General features: G+C 37.2%; 1 protein-coding gene across 1 annotated transcript; it reads right to left on the reverse strand.

Moving 5' to 3' along the window:
* Positions 1–628: 628 nt before the first annotated feature.
* Positions 629–1,569, reverse strand: LOC101557097 (olfactory receptor 51B5-like). The gene is given in 2 exon segments (XM_004618245.2): positions 629–1,102; positions 1,105–1,569. Coding segments are annotated over 2 exon segments (939 nt in total).
* Between the last annotated feature and the right edge of the window lie 14,358 nt (positions 1,570–15,927).

Genomic DNA, 15,927 nt, shown 5'->3' on the forward strand with positions numbered 1-15,927 from the left:
AATATAAGTCTCCTTAGTTTGTCTGTATAGATATTTATGGGATAATTCATGTGATATAGAGATTGGATTCAATATAAGAGTTCAAGCTTCATTCCATTCACCTGATGAAAATTCTTATGTCCAAGTATTGCCTTTCTAACTCTAAATAAATATATGACAGTAACACTATAAACATAGCTATATCTAAGAAATTATTGCCAAAAAAATTTGAGTCTGATCGATGTATTGAGTATACAGAATTTTGGTGTTGTTTTGGAGTCACACCTAATTGATCTAGGGGCTTAGTCTTGACTTCTCTGCACTCAGGAATCACTCCTGGCAAGGCTCAAAGACCATGCGGGGTCCCAGGGATAGAATATGGGTCAGTCACATAAAAGGCAAGCATCCTATTCACTCTACTATTACTCTGGCCCAAACATACAGAAATTTTTAATTGTAATATTTTTACAAGAGGATTAATCCAAGGCCTGAGCTTAAAGAGATGACTTAAGAATAATTTGTAACTCTACATTTAATATTATTTTACCAACAGAGATGATAACTTTTGGTTGATATTAGACTTCTTTGCACCCCTACCCAAACTCAAGAGTTTTCATGCAGCATATGAAGGGCTCAAGTACACAATAGATTAGGCTTCAGCTTTATGGATTGTAAAAAGGCGAAGTATGCCACTGCGGATCTGCTTGGTCTTGATACTATAGATTATAGGATTCATTAAGGGAGGGAACAGAAAATAGACATAGCTCATAATAAGATGAACAAGATGTGGAACATGCTTCCCAAACCGGTGAATCAAAGACAACCTTATCACTGTGACATAGAAAACTAAGACACAACAAATATGGGAGACACAAGTATTAAGGGCTTTCGCCCTCTCCTCTCTGGAGGCAATGCTCAGGACACTCTTAAGGATCAATATATAGGAGATGAGGATAATTAGAGAATCCAGAACAAATATGAGGCCTACAAGCACAACTGGATACAGTCGATTGAAGGTGATATCAGCACAGGCCAGTTTGATGACATCCTGGTGAAGGCAGAATGCATGGGAAAGGACATGGGAGTGACAGTAAGGGAAAAAATAGAGGGGTAAAATTGGGGGCACAACACAGATACAAACGCCCTCATCAGAACAGCAAGCCCAATTTTCATCACTCTAGTATTAGTGAGTATAGAGGTGTATCTAAGAGGATCACGGATAGCGATAAAACGGTCATATGACATAGCAAGCAAAACACCAGACTCCACAAAAGAAAGTGAGTGTATGAAATAGGCTTGAGTAAAGCAGGCTACACTTTGAATCTCCCTGTGATCCACCCAGAGGACTCCCAGCACTGTAGGCAGCGTGGTCACAGTCAGTCCTAGGTCAGTTGCTGCCAGCATGGCCAGGAAGTAGTACATAGGCTCGTGAAGATTGTGATCGTCCTTAATGACAAAGAGGAGAGTGCCATTGCCGAAAAGGACTGAAATGTAGACAAAAAAGAAGGGTGCAGAAATCCAGTGGTGCGCTGCCTCTAAACCTGGAAAACCAGTCAACAGGAAGGAACTGGAGTTGCTGTTGGGCCACATGTCAGGTTTAGCTAGAAGAAACGTCCGATTTTTACCTCAATAATTACCATAGGCTCTGATTTCAAGGTGTCTCTCCACTTCTATGGTTTCAGAATTATTTCTAAAAGTAATAATGACATTGGTATAAGACATTGGTTTTCAGAACATGTTCTCACGGTTATCTGTATCTGAGTTTTCTAGGGATAACTCCTTACCTGTTTGATCAAATGATTGGATTTTCATTTGGCCCTTTCTATTCTAATATGCTCCCCCAAAACTACAGTTTACAAAACATCCCCACCTATTTTGCAGACATCACAAATTCCGTATTTGAAGTATTTCAAGAAACCCAATCTAAACCTTACTCTGACATAATATCCAAAGATGCAATTGCAATTTCTTTCTCATACTATCCTGAATATAAAAATTCCTCTGAATTCTCAACAAGAGTCTCAGAAGGTAAAAGAGAACCTGTGGAAAAAAGAAGTTGTACCATTGTGACTATTACTACGAAGCAGCTTTTGATATGAAGAACTATTGATACGAAGCAACCTTTGATATGAAGACAGGTATTTTGCTTCCAACCTACTTAGATTAGTATTAAACAAAAATGTTTATATGAAAAGTATATTAGGCTATTCTGACCAATAAAAACTACTTACTACAAGTTTCAAAAATGCACACTAGTTAAACAGACCCTTGGGCTAGATAAATGCATGAGTCTGTCCAATGGCATAATTTATGGCGGTGTATCTTATTTAATTTTTGTCCTTATATAAATTTTACTTTTTTGAATATAATTTTAATGTAGTCACCAGACTAACTCCTCAGAATATGATAGATCTTCCTTTAAATTATCCATATATATTTAAACAGCCATCCTCTCCATCTCCTTCCTATCATAGAATCAGAGACTTCTAAATCTTTCCTATACAGTGCTACGTGAAAACATTAGTGTTACTTATACAGAAAGAAGTTTGTCATTGAAGGTTAAATATATCCCCATTAGGGAGGTTTTGACATCTATTTTCCCTCTAGACAGTGATTTTTGCACATAAAACCATGTTATATTTGTCCTGATCAATACTTAGCAAACATATCGTGTTACTTGCGTAAATAGATGTCTCATATATATACTGTAGCACTGTAGCAATATTGTCCCATTGTTCATCGATTTGCTCGAGCAGGCACCAGTAACGTTTCCATTGTGAGACTTGTTGTTACTGTTTTTGGCATATGGAATATGCCATGGGTAGCTTGCCAGGCTCTGCTGTGCAGGTGGGATACTCTCAGTAGCTTGCCGGGCTCTCCGAAAGGGATGGAGGAATCAAACCTGGGTCAGCCGCGTGCAAGGCAAATGCCCTACCCGCTTCAGCACCTCACATATATACAGGAGATGTAAATGTATGTTTATCTATTCATATGACCTCATTGTATACAAAGTTAAATTTGTATATATGTTTACAGTTATGCATAATTTACTTAATATTTGTCCAGAATATTCTATGTGACAATATAATATATTAAACACTGGAATTAATAGTGATAAGATAAATTCCCTGACCTAATAAATCACCCTGACTCAGAAATAAGAGAACATTAGATAACTATCATTGTAATTTAAAAATAAAACAGTTTTATTTAATAGAGATGCATCTAGATGGTATTAAATACAAGCTAACAACAATTTGAGTGATCTGGGACTCGCTAAGGATATGACATTTAAGTTAAGATATAGATAATAAGATCTAGTATTCAAATGGAGAGATCAATATAGTTCTATTGACAGTACAGCAACTAAATATATAGTATACCAGATATTGATAATAGATAAAGTCAGAGACTAGAAGTAAAATATATATAGATCTTATAGATAGTGATAGAAACTTTGTGTTTTATAAAAAAATGTGGTGACAAGAGAATGTGATTTTAAGTAATCTCAGTTGGAATACTGTGGTAAAATTACAAAAAGCATTTTAAAATGATAGCTCAGGCTATCTACAAGAATAGCACATAAACCACAAAGCAAAATAAAAAGTAGTTAAAGAGCTATTGACAAAAATATATAGAATACATAATAGGTACTTTGATAGAGAGCAATTGTAAAAAAAGAAAAATGTAAAACAGATAAGAATTCATATTTCAATATTGACATGATGATAAGATGGAAAAGGAAATAGAAAAAGAAATCAAAATAATATTTACTTCTAATTTCTGGCTAGAACAAATGACAGAATAGTGAAGTCATTTATTAAAATATATATATGTGTGTGTGCATGCGTGCGTGTGTGTATGTGTGTGTGTGTGTGTGTGTGTGTGTGTGTGTGTGTGTAGGCACCAGAGCAGTAGTACAACAGATTGGACATTTGCCTTGCACACTGTTCACCAGGGTTTGATTCTTTAGCATCACATTTGGTTCCAAACACCACCAGAAATAATTCCTGAATGTAGAGCCAGGAGTAACCCCTGAGCATCACCATGTATGTCCAAAATAAATAAATAAAACTTAAAAATATGTGGAATATATATGCTTGTGAGAAAACTAAGTCATTAGTATGTCTTAATTAAGCAGTTGTTAATTACTTATTACTTTTAATACAGAAGAACGATTTTGACTGGGTGTCTAAATTTATCTTTTATTAATTTGTTCTAGTTCTGTAAAATTCAAAAAAAATTTATATAAAATGAGTTTCCTTTTGCGAGGTTATTTTGCCTATGTAAAACACCACCATTAAGCTGCTTCTAAAGAATCCTCTTACCTTGCACCTGTACAGATGGGATCTAGCTGGAAGCTTCCTGCACCAAAAAGGTGCCAGATAACTGGAATGAGGTAATGATTCAAACCCTTTGTTTAACCCTAAGAGATGGAAAGTTGTCAAGAATCAGTTATCATTGTCCATATCTTGTCTCCAAAAATGATAGACGCAAACCACAATTTATTCTTTATTGAAAACATGAATGGTTTTAAATCTTTAGTCATTAAATACACAGTCCCACATAGCTGCCCCTTTTCTTATTGCTCTAATTACATTCTTAGCCCTCTTGCATATCTGGACCTTTGGTGATGATTGATTTTTTGAATTATGGATCATGAATCAAAAAATAAAAAATTTATGAGGAAAGATTCACACAGAGTGAATCACTGTTAAGAAAATTACCCCCAAATAGAAAGGAATCAGTTATTTAGTCCATCACCTTGGACCCTTTTTTTTCTTTATTATTATAAAAAATAAGATACAGGTCTACCAAGCACTTCAGGGCAAATTTTTATGTCTTTAGCTTGAGATTCTCTTAATTTTTGAGAAGGACCTTGAAAGAAAACCAAAAAAAAAAAAAAAAAACCCTGAAAAAAGACCACAGAAGGCATAGGGGTTACAAAAGTTAAGAATTGAGCCAAGAAGAATGAAGAATTTTACTTGAGTAAGTCTAAATTTGGTAATCATCGACACCTATAATTCTGTGCTCCATTTAAAGAGTCATAGAATAAGAGGTACCATTGTATCCTTCCCCCTGGAAATAATTTGAGGATATAGGCACATCAACTAAATTCAAACCACGGGGCTGGCAGATCACAAACAGTCATGCCCAAATCTTTTCCCAAGCATTACCAACTTTGTACTGAAACCTGTACACTCATCAAAATCTGACGATCATTGCCTTGGTAAGGTTCAGTGGCAAAAAGTTCCTGCTTGCAAGTGTGAGGCCATAAATTCAATTCCAATAGTCCCCAAACCTCTGCTATTTGGAACACTCAGTGCCATAGTGGGCTGGAGGAATAGCACAGCGGGTAGGGTGTTTGCCTTGCATGCAGCTGACCTGGGTTCGATTTCTTCGCCCCTCTCAGACAGCCCGGCAAGCTACAGAGAGTATCGCCCACACAGCAGAGCCTGGCAAGCTACCCGTGGCACATTCCATATGCCAAAAACAGTAACAACAAGTCTCACAATGGAGATGTTACTAGTGCCCGCTCGAGCAAATCAATGACAATGGGATGACAGTGACAGTGACAATGACATAGCACAATATAAAATCAAAGACCCCAAAACAGGTATTCGTAAGAACTGAAACTAAAAGAGTGTGACCCCTTGCATGCACCATAGGAGAGTGTTCAAGCGCCACAACCAAGCTTGTGTGATTCCTGGCCATCCCAAAACAGCAACAGTAGAAAAGGGAAGGATAATAAATTAAGTGATAGACTATTCCTTCACTTCCCCTTTCTTCTTTCTGGAGAGCTTTTAGAAGAGTCTCTAACCCTCCTTCCTGCTGCTGCTGAGTGTTTCCTCACACTCACCTGCACCATAGCTTAGAGATGCAAAGCAGAGTTCCTGAAACCTGCATAAGGATTCTGATAGCATGGCTTCTTTTCGGACTCTAGTTAACAGTCTCAGTGAATGAAGCTATTAATGAAGAAATCACCTCCCCAGAGTTCTTCCTTTAGCCAACCAATTGGGATCGTAAATCATCTATTATTTATTTTAACCCCTCCTATGATGGGTGGAACACTTATTGTCCCCCAAGGACTTAGAGCATCTTTTCAAAAAAATAAAAGAGTAAGGAGTTCACTGAGACTTAGGTAATGGCTTTATTTGCATATCAGTTTGTCTTTATGGCCTCAGCAGGCCTTGTTTTCACCCATGGAACATCATCATAAAGACAAGCATCAGCCCAGTTGGCTCTGAATTATTAATGGGGGAGCTGGCCCTCCTGAGCACCTGTTGAGAGGAAAAGGAAGGAAGGAAGGAAGGAAGGAAGGAAGGAAGGAAGGAAGGAAGGAAGGAAGGAAGGAAGGAAGGAAGGAAGGAAGGAAGGAAGGGAGGGAGGGAGGGAGGGAGGGAGGGAGGGAGGGAGGGAGGAAGGAGGGAAGGAAGGGAATGATATATAATATATATTGTTGTTGCTAAGTTATGGAAGTTCTTATTATTTGGAATATCAACCCCATATCAGACATGTGAGGGGAAATATATTGTCCAAAAATTAGATTACTTTTTTGGTTTTTGTGGTCATTTATTTCTCTGCTTCTATGCTTTGTAAATTTCATTTAGTCGCATTTATCCATTTTTGCTGTTTACTTTGTCAAATACATTCTAATATTTTAATTTTGATCTATGGAGTCACCCAGGTTTATTTCTATGTATTATACAGTTGTAGCTTTAAGCTCCAAATCTTAAATTCATTGTATATGCTATTTAAATAGTGATCTAGTTTCTTATAGTGATCTAGTTTCTTATGTACATACACACTTATATATACATATATATAATATTTTGTGATTCTAAAGTTTTCCATTCAACATTTGTTAAAGAGGCTTTTCTTTCTCCATTGTATGACCTTGGCTCTTTTTTCATAGATTAGATATCTGAATATGTGTGAATTTATTTCCGATCTTTATTTTTTCCCAGTGGTTCATGCCTATTTTGTTTTAATTACTAATATTTTGTAATATATTTTGAAGTCCTAGGGTGTGGAAATTCTATTTTCCTAACTCTCTCTCAGTACTGCTAGTTATTGAGGATATTTTTTGGTTTTAAGCAGATTTTTAAGAATTATCTTATTTAGTTCTTTTAAAAGGCTCTTAGTATTTTGATATGAATTACACTCAATTTGCAGATGTCTTTAGGAAAGCCTGTCTTAATAATAGATATCTTTCAAGTCCATGAAAATAGGATCTCTTTTGAACCTAAAAGAAATGGATGAATTCCTTGACTCCTACAATCTCCCAAGTCTGAACAAAGAAGACTTGGAATACTTGAATAGACCCATTAATGTTAAGAAAATTGAAACTGTAATAAAAAATCTCCCCAAAAGCAAAAGCCCAGGCCCAGATGGATTCACTGGTGAATTCTTTCAAACATTCCAAGAAGACCTGTTGCCAATTTTCCTCAAGCTTTTCCAGGAAATTGAAAAAACAGGAACTCTCCCAAACAGTTTCTATGAAGCACACATCGCCCTAATACCAAAAGCAAATAAGACACCACTAAAAAAGAAAATTATAGACCAATATCCCTGATGAACACCGATGCGAAGATCCTCAACAAAATACTAGCAAATAGGATCCAACAACTCATCAAGAAGATCATACACCATGACCAAGTGGGATTCATCCCAGGGATGCAGGGATGGTTTAACATCCGGAAATCAATCAACATAATCCATCATATCAACAAAAGTAAAGATAAAAGCCATATGATCATATCAATAGATACAGAGAAAGCATTCGACAAGATTCAACATCTGTTCATGATGAAAACTCTCACCAAAATGGGTTTTGGAGGAACTTTACTCAAGATAGTCGAAGCCATCTACCACAAGCCTACGGCAAGCATTATTCACAATGGAGAAAAACTAAGGGCCTTTCCTCTAAGATCAGGCACAAGACAAGGATGCCCACTCTCACCACTTCTCTTCAATATAGTACTGGAAGTACTTGCGACAGCTGTTAGACAAGAAAAAGAGATCAAGGGCATCCAGATAGGAAAGGAAGAAATCAAACTCTCACTATTTGCAGATGATATGATACTATATCTAGAGGAGCCCAAAGCCTCTACAAAGAAACTCTTAGAAACAATAGACTTATACAGTAAAGTTGCAGGCTACAAAATCAATACGCAAAAATCCATGGCTTTCCTATATACAAACAATGAGGCAGAGGAAAGGGACATGAAAAAAGCAATCCCATTCACAATCGTGCCCCAGAAAATCAAGTACCTCGGAATCAGCTTAACCAAGGATGTAAAAGACCTCTACAAAGAAAACTATAAAACGTTACTCCGTGAAATAAAAGAAGACATGAGAAAATGGAAACATATACCTTACTCATGGATAGGGAGAATCAATATTGTCAAAATGACAATACTCCCCAAAGCATTATACAGATTCAACGCGATCCCTATAAGTATACCCATGACATTCTTCAAAGAAATGGATCAAGCAATCCTAAAATTCATATGGAACAACAAACGCCCACGGATAGCTAAAACAATTCTTGGGAAAAAGATGATGGGAGGCATCACCCTCCCCAACCTCAAACTCTACTACAAAGCAGTAACAATTAAAACAGCATGGTACTGGAACAAAGGCAGAGCCGTAGACCAATGGAACAGGGTGGAATATCCCTACACACAACCCCAAATGTATGATCATCTAATCTTTGATAAGGGAGCAAGAGATGTGAAGTGGAACAAGGAAAGTCTCTTCAACAAATGGTGCTGGAACAACTGGACAACCACATGCAAAAAAATGGGCTTAGACCTTGACCTGACACCATGCACAAAAGTCAGATCAAAATGGATTAAAGACCTCAACATTCGACCACAAACCATAAGGTACATTGAAGACAAGGTCGGCAAAACCCTCCACGATATTGAAGATAAAGGTATCTTCAAAGGTGACACAGAACTAAGCAATCTAGTAAAAACAGAGATCAACAAATGGGACTACATTAAACTAAAAAGCTTCTGCACCGCAAAAGATACAGTGACCAGAATCCAACGACTATCCACAGAATGGGAAAGGATATTTACACAATACCCATCAGATAAGGGGTTGATATCAATGGTATATAAAGCATTGGTTGAACTCTACAAGAAGAAAACATCCAAGCCCATCAAAAAATGGGGCAAAGAAATGAACAGAAACTTTACCAAGGAAGAAATACGAATGGCCAAAAGGCACATGAAAAAGTGCTCTACATCACTAATCATCAGAGAGATGCAGATCAAAACAACCACGAGATACCACCTCACACCACAGAGACTAGCACACATCCAAAAGAACAAAAGCAACCGCTGTTGGAGAGGATGTGGGGAGAAAGGGACCCTTCTACACTGCTGGTGGGAATGCCGACTGGTTCAGCCCTTCTGGAAAACAATATGGACGACTCTCAAAAAATTAGAGGTTGAGCTCCCATTTGACCCAGCAATACCACTGCTGGGAAATATCCCAGAGAGGCAAAAAAGTATAATCGAAACAACATCTGCACATGTATGTTCATCGCAGCACTATTTACAATAGCCAGAATCTGGAAAAAACCCGAATGCCCTAGAACGGATGACTGGTTGAGGAAACTTTGGTACATCTATACAATGGAATACTATGCAGCTGTCAGAAAAAAGGAGGTCATGAATTTTGTATTTAAGTGGATCGGCATGAAAAGTTTCATGCTGAGTGAAATGAGTCAGAAAGAGAGAGACAGACATAGAAAGATTGCACTCATCTAGGGTATATAGAATAACAGAGTGGGAGACTAACACCCAAGAATTGTAGAAATAAGTACTAGGAGGTTGACTCCATGGCTTGGAGGCTGGCCTCACATTCTGGGGAAAGGGCAACTCAGAGAAGGGATCACCAACTATGATGTAGTCGAAGGCCATGTGGGGGAAGGGAGTTGTGGGCTGAATGAGGGCTAGAGACTGAGCACAGTGGCCACTCAACACCTTTATTGCAAACCACAACAGCTAATTAGAGAGAGAGAACAGAAGGGAATGCCCTGCCACAGTGGCAGGGCGGGGTTGGGGGAGATGGGATCGGGGAGGGTGGGAGGGATGCTGGGTTTACTGGTGGTGGAGAATGGGCACTGGTGAAGGGATGGGTTCCTGAACTTTGTATGAGGGAAGCATAAGCACAAAAGTGTATAAATCTGTAAATGTGCCCTCATGGTGATTCACGAATTAAAAATAAATAAATTAATAAAAAAAGAAAGAAAATAGGATCTCTTTTTAATTACTTGTGTATTTTTAAATTTTTTTTTAAAAAGGCAACATAGCTTTCAGTGTAGAAAAATTTTACCCTCTTGGTTAGGTTTACTCCAAAATATTTTAATTTTTTATGCAATTGTAAATGATATATTTCCCTTTCCATGTAGGCAACCCTGGTTCTAATGGATGAACCACCTGGTAATCTGAGTACCACAGAGTACCACTCACTGGACTCAGAAATGCACCCAAGCACTCCAAGGCGTGGCACAACCCATCTCCATATTCTCCCTTCACAATCATCATCCTCTGTGTGTATACAGAATTTATTTTTGCCATTTTTTAATTGGATAACTATGAGATGTACAGTTAAAAAGTTGTTTGTGATTGGGCTCCAGTCAATGTTCCAACATTCATCCCTTTACATGGGTGTACATTTCCCACCATCAATATCCCCAGTTCCCTCCTAGCCTCCCACCCTAGCCTGCCTTTATGGCAGGTTCTTGTCTCTCTCTCTGTCTCTCTTACTCATCGTCTTATACATTGTATTAATAACAAAGTAAATTAAACATGTCTAATATATGCTAATGTGATAATAAATAATATATTACACATATAACTCATTTTGTAGAAAAATTATTGCATTCCACTTACCTTTTGATATATATTTAAGACTATCATTTATCACACTGTGAAAATATCTTTGCTCAGTAGAATAGCATTCTTGAGATAGTAATTCTAACCTAAAAACAAAATAATTTACTCCTTTTCAATCAAATGTTTTAAAATGAATCATTATATTGCCTATGACTTCATGTGCCTAAAGCAGCAGAAATTGGAGGTTATTCCATTGATTCTATAATAAGATATCTGTGTGCTCTAATCTTGGGAAAGAGATATTTCAAGGAATTAACATTTTATTATGTGCAATGAATTAATAGAAGCATATGATTGAACATAATAGAAGTTCTCTAAACTGACATTGACTGCTCATCATGTAAGAGCTTCTTTGAGTGATTTATATTTAAATTGTGCAAAAATACATGCAATGATAGCTATCATGACATGTACTTCAGAGATAAGAAACAATGGGATTGCAGAACGAGGCCATTATGGTACAGTAAGAACCAGAGTCACAATGTTTTCAATACTGAAGCACCAGAATTCCTTTCCCTAATCGTATTTGCTGAGTTGACAGGGCTTGGAGGTTCTCATGACAACTATAGAGAGATAAGTTCTAATTTAAGGGTCCACACCAGTCCAGATAACTAGATATTTTACTTTTCTTCTCAAAGCTGAAAAATTATAAATACATACAAAATTATTTTAGAAAGAGAGCTTATGCTAAAGCTAGGAAACAGACAGGGACCTTGGGGATTGCAGTTCAAAGCCTAAGAGAAAAATAAAAGTTGCATCTGGTGAAAGGAAAAAGGCACCAAGGGAGGTGGGAGGGAGGACTGAAAAGGAGGGGCAATGAACGGCTGGAGTCAGAAATGGACCCTGGGGGGAAGTTTCCAAAATAAATATTCCTTCCAGTGAGAATGTTGTGTAGAAATTAAAAAGAACAGGATTATGACTAAATCCTTGATAGGACAAGGATTCCTGATTCCTGACTATGGCTCAAAATGAATGCGAAAAATACAAAATTCAGGTCAGTGAGGGTAATTGATGAATTTTCATGCTAAGATCTATCAAAAACCAAAATATGTTCTAATAAATATAGAGACCGAATTGATTTTAGTAAATGATTCATGAAACAGGAATCATATCATCTAGCTAGGAAAAGGCTTTTCCAGAGGGTCTGTAAGAAGAAAGATTTTTGCAGTTAAAAAGAGGCTACTATCAAGAGGAAAGAGATTGTTTCATATATAGTCACTCTTTCTTAAAGGGGGACTTAAGAAATCTAATTAAATTAGATTAATTTTGTTAGTCCTATATAGGACTGGAGCAATAGCATAGTGGGTAGGGCATTTGCCTTGCACTCGACCCACCTGGATTTGATTCCTCCATCCCTTTCAGAGAGCCTGGCAAGCTACTGAGAGTATCCTCCCCACACAACAGAGCCTGGCAAGCAACCCATGGCATATTCGATATGCCAAAAACAGTAACAACAAATCTCACAATGGAGATGTTACTGTGCCCACTTGAGCAAATACAACGAACAATGGGATGACAGTGCAGTGCAGTGCTACAGTACTGTATAGGACTGGAGCGATAGCATAGCAGGTAAGGTGTTTGCCTTGCATGCGGCCGACCCGGGTTTGATTCCTCCATCCCTCTCGGAGAGCCTGGCAAGCTACCGAGAGTATCCAATCCACAGGGCAGAGCTTGCCAAGCTCCCTGTGGCACATTCAATATGCCAAAAACAGTAACAACAAGTCTCACAATGGAGACATTACTGGTGCCAGCTCAAGCAAATCGATGAACAATGGGACAACAGTGCAGTGCAGTGCTACAGTACTATATGGGAAACTCCAGAATGATTTGCACAGAACTCTAACTTGGGCAGTGTGCAACTTCAATTAGATTAGCTATCAAAACTTTGTATAGCCCAACATGAACCCCTTCAATGGGCTGTGATAATTTGGGGATTTTTTGTTGTTGCTTTTAGACAGGCTTTACTGAGGACACCAGAATTGAATAGGGAGTTGAAATAGGGAGTTAGTTTCTCAGCAAAAACATCTCCAACATCTGTCTTATCAAAAAGTTTTCTCTTCAGATATATAAAATAAGGCCCAGGAGAGTTGTAGAAAACAGAAAACTAATAATAATTATAGGAACAAGCCAGACTCAGGATGAAATTTACTACTCAGTAAATTCAGGGTGAATTCTACTACTCATGTTCTGCTTCTTGCTTTCCTCATGTTTGAATTCTCAACTCTATCATCCCCATTGAAATCTGGTGATTTCCTGAATAGACTATCCTTCCGGAAATCCAGATAAGCTCCAAAAATAGACTCCCTTTCAAAGTATATCAGATAATCTTCATTGATCAGATATTTTCTGAACAGAGTCATTGTCCATCATCTAAGCTAATAAGCCGAGTCAATATTATTAGATAGAACTTGAGCTGTGTGTCCCTAAGACACAAGAGAGCAAATTACATAACTGAGTATATTCGCAACTGTAAAAATTTCACAACATGCAGTAGACATTCAATATTGCTGAATTTGTAGATGACCGATTTTATATCATCCACAGTTGTCAAAATAAAGTTATAAGATAATCGTAGAATTGATTATTGATTTGAACCTACAGGCAAAACAATCATTTAGTGACTGCAGCATGTTGCTATATGGGTTAAGTGCTAGAATTAACTATTTAGAATGAAGCCTTGAGAAGCATAACAAATTAAACAGGATAGATTGAAAATTTAATCTTTCCTGTAAACAATAATAAAGGGCAAAGCTTAGGATAGTTTCAAAATAGTGACAGAGATTGGGTGTTTGAGATGAAGGAAATGTTGGAAAAGAGAAGGAAAAGAGACTAAGGAAGGTGAAACATGGCTATCTTCATCAGAGGGGGTGTTGCATTTCCCTCCTGACCCCAAGCAGAGCCCCGACAGCTAAAGACATCTTATAGCCTAGTTCTCCCTCTCGGAGAAACTAGCAAGCTACCAAGAGTTTCCTATCAGCACAGGAGAGCCTGACAAGCTCGCCGTAGCATATTCATATGCCAAATACAATAACTATGATGAGTCTTATTGTCCTGACCCTGAAAGAGCTTCTAATGCGGCACCATCGGGAAGGATGAATAAAGATCTCAGGGCCCTAAAATCTCAGGGCCAGGATGAATGCATACATTCATGGGCCCGTTCAAGCAAATCGAGGATCAAGGGGATGATAGTGATAGTGATCTGAAGGAATTCTCCAGAGTATGCTTGAGCATTCAGTGATGTGAAAGGATTTTTTATGTTAGAAATTTGCTTCTCATTCACAAAAATCCAGCTCCAGTTAAAGAAAATGCACAATGGGTGACAAAAGTGGAGGATTTTTTACCCATTCAACAATTTAGGTAATCTCAGATACCACAAAAGCAGCTCAGACTTACTAAAATCTTAGGTTTTCAGTATCAGAACAGAAAATAAACATAGCAAGATTAACTATACTGATTACAAGAACTTGATTCATTCCAGATGTATTCCTATTGTTTCAAAGAGCACTCTGCCATTTTCTTAACATATTGCCTCTACATGTAATCAACATGACTATAAAATAAGGATAATGGAACTCCTTTTTAAGGAATCAATTAACAAATAAAGGAAGAACATAAAATGTTCTAGTGTGCTCTGATGTATGATGGTTGAGGGGAGAAAAATAATTTTTCCTGGACCTTTTAAAGAACTTACTGAACCACCCACATAATAAGACATAAAAAGACAGTAGTTCTGGGGGAGGGGGGCAACAGTTTGATAAAATGCATAGCTTCTAAATTTGAGGGTGAGAACTAGAAAAAGTAAGTTTCTTATCTAAATTACATGTTTAAATGACATTTCCATTTAAAGACAGTTCTCTATCAAGAAAAGTACCTCAAGGAAGAATGTGCTATTATGTAGATTAAAATGCTTAAGTTGCACATGCACACATTTTCAGGAGTACATAAACAGAAATACAGAGACATAAATACAAATGGAGATTTTTCTTTATTCATATAAATATATTTATTAAAGTCTAATTCCACTCAGTTTTCAGAGTTCCTTGCCCTCACAATGTCCGCTATGATTCAAAAATTTAAAAAGCTGTAAATAATACTTAGGCCAAATATTAGCCTTTAGGGTAGAAAATGTTGCTCCCCTAAAATCCCCTGCAAGGGAAATTCAATTGAAACTTCTTTTGTTGTTTCTTGAATAGATTTCTCAACCATCTATGCTGTCTTTGGTATTCTGGTGCCTTGGACTCTTGGACTCCTGTTTCTTTAACTGTGAATATTTTCTAAGTGTTTATTTATGCTCCATAGTCAGCTATTCTTTCTGTTTACTTACCACTTAGAAGACAGAGTCACGTTCCTTCAATATGGTGTCAGCGTTTGACTATTTTGCCTTTAAATTTATCAGAAGTCCATTGAATCACTCACTACTTACTTACTTACTTCCCTTTGCCACCTAGGTATTTCAGTCTTTCTCCAATATTTTCCTTGACTTTTAGTTTAAAATTTTCAGTTCTAAGAACATCCTGTAACACATTATTTTATACCTGCTCTCCAGTCTTCAGAGAATTTGAAGACCTGGTGAATGGATAATAACAACTTTTAAAAAGTGGAGGAGTTAACTTCTCACAAAGCTCTTTCCACTGAAAATCCATTCCTTTGTCACAGTATGTCAACACCTTTTCTTAGTGAGACAAAAAAGACAAGTGGAATTTAAAAGCACTGAAAGCCAAACTCAAAATTAATTGATTTTCCCCCCAATTTGGTTACTGTAGAAAAAATAACAATTTTGGATCTTTAACCAAACTGTTCTGAACATAGATTGTGTTTTGATTTCCCATAGGTAAAAGGGTTCTGGGAATTCTGTATCAAATTCACCTAAGGAAATTATTTTCAAATTGTGACATTTACAAAATTCTACTAGCCACAAGAGAAAAGATTCTTATTTCTCTTCAGACTGATGCCACCAACGTACACTTTCTCTATATCAATGATTTTGCTACCTACATTTTGCACAATTTCATCAGACTCCATAGATTTTAAA

The sequence above is a fragment of the Sorex araneus genome, chromosome 6 (assembly GCF_027595985.1).
Source record: "Sorex araneus isolate mSorAra2 chromosome 6, mSorAra2.pri, whole genome shotgun sequence".
NCBI lineage: Eukaryota > Metazoa > Chordata > Mammalia > Eulipotyphla > Soricidae > Sorex > Sorex araneus.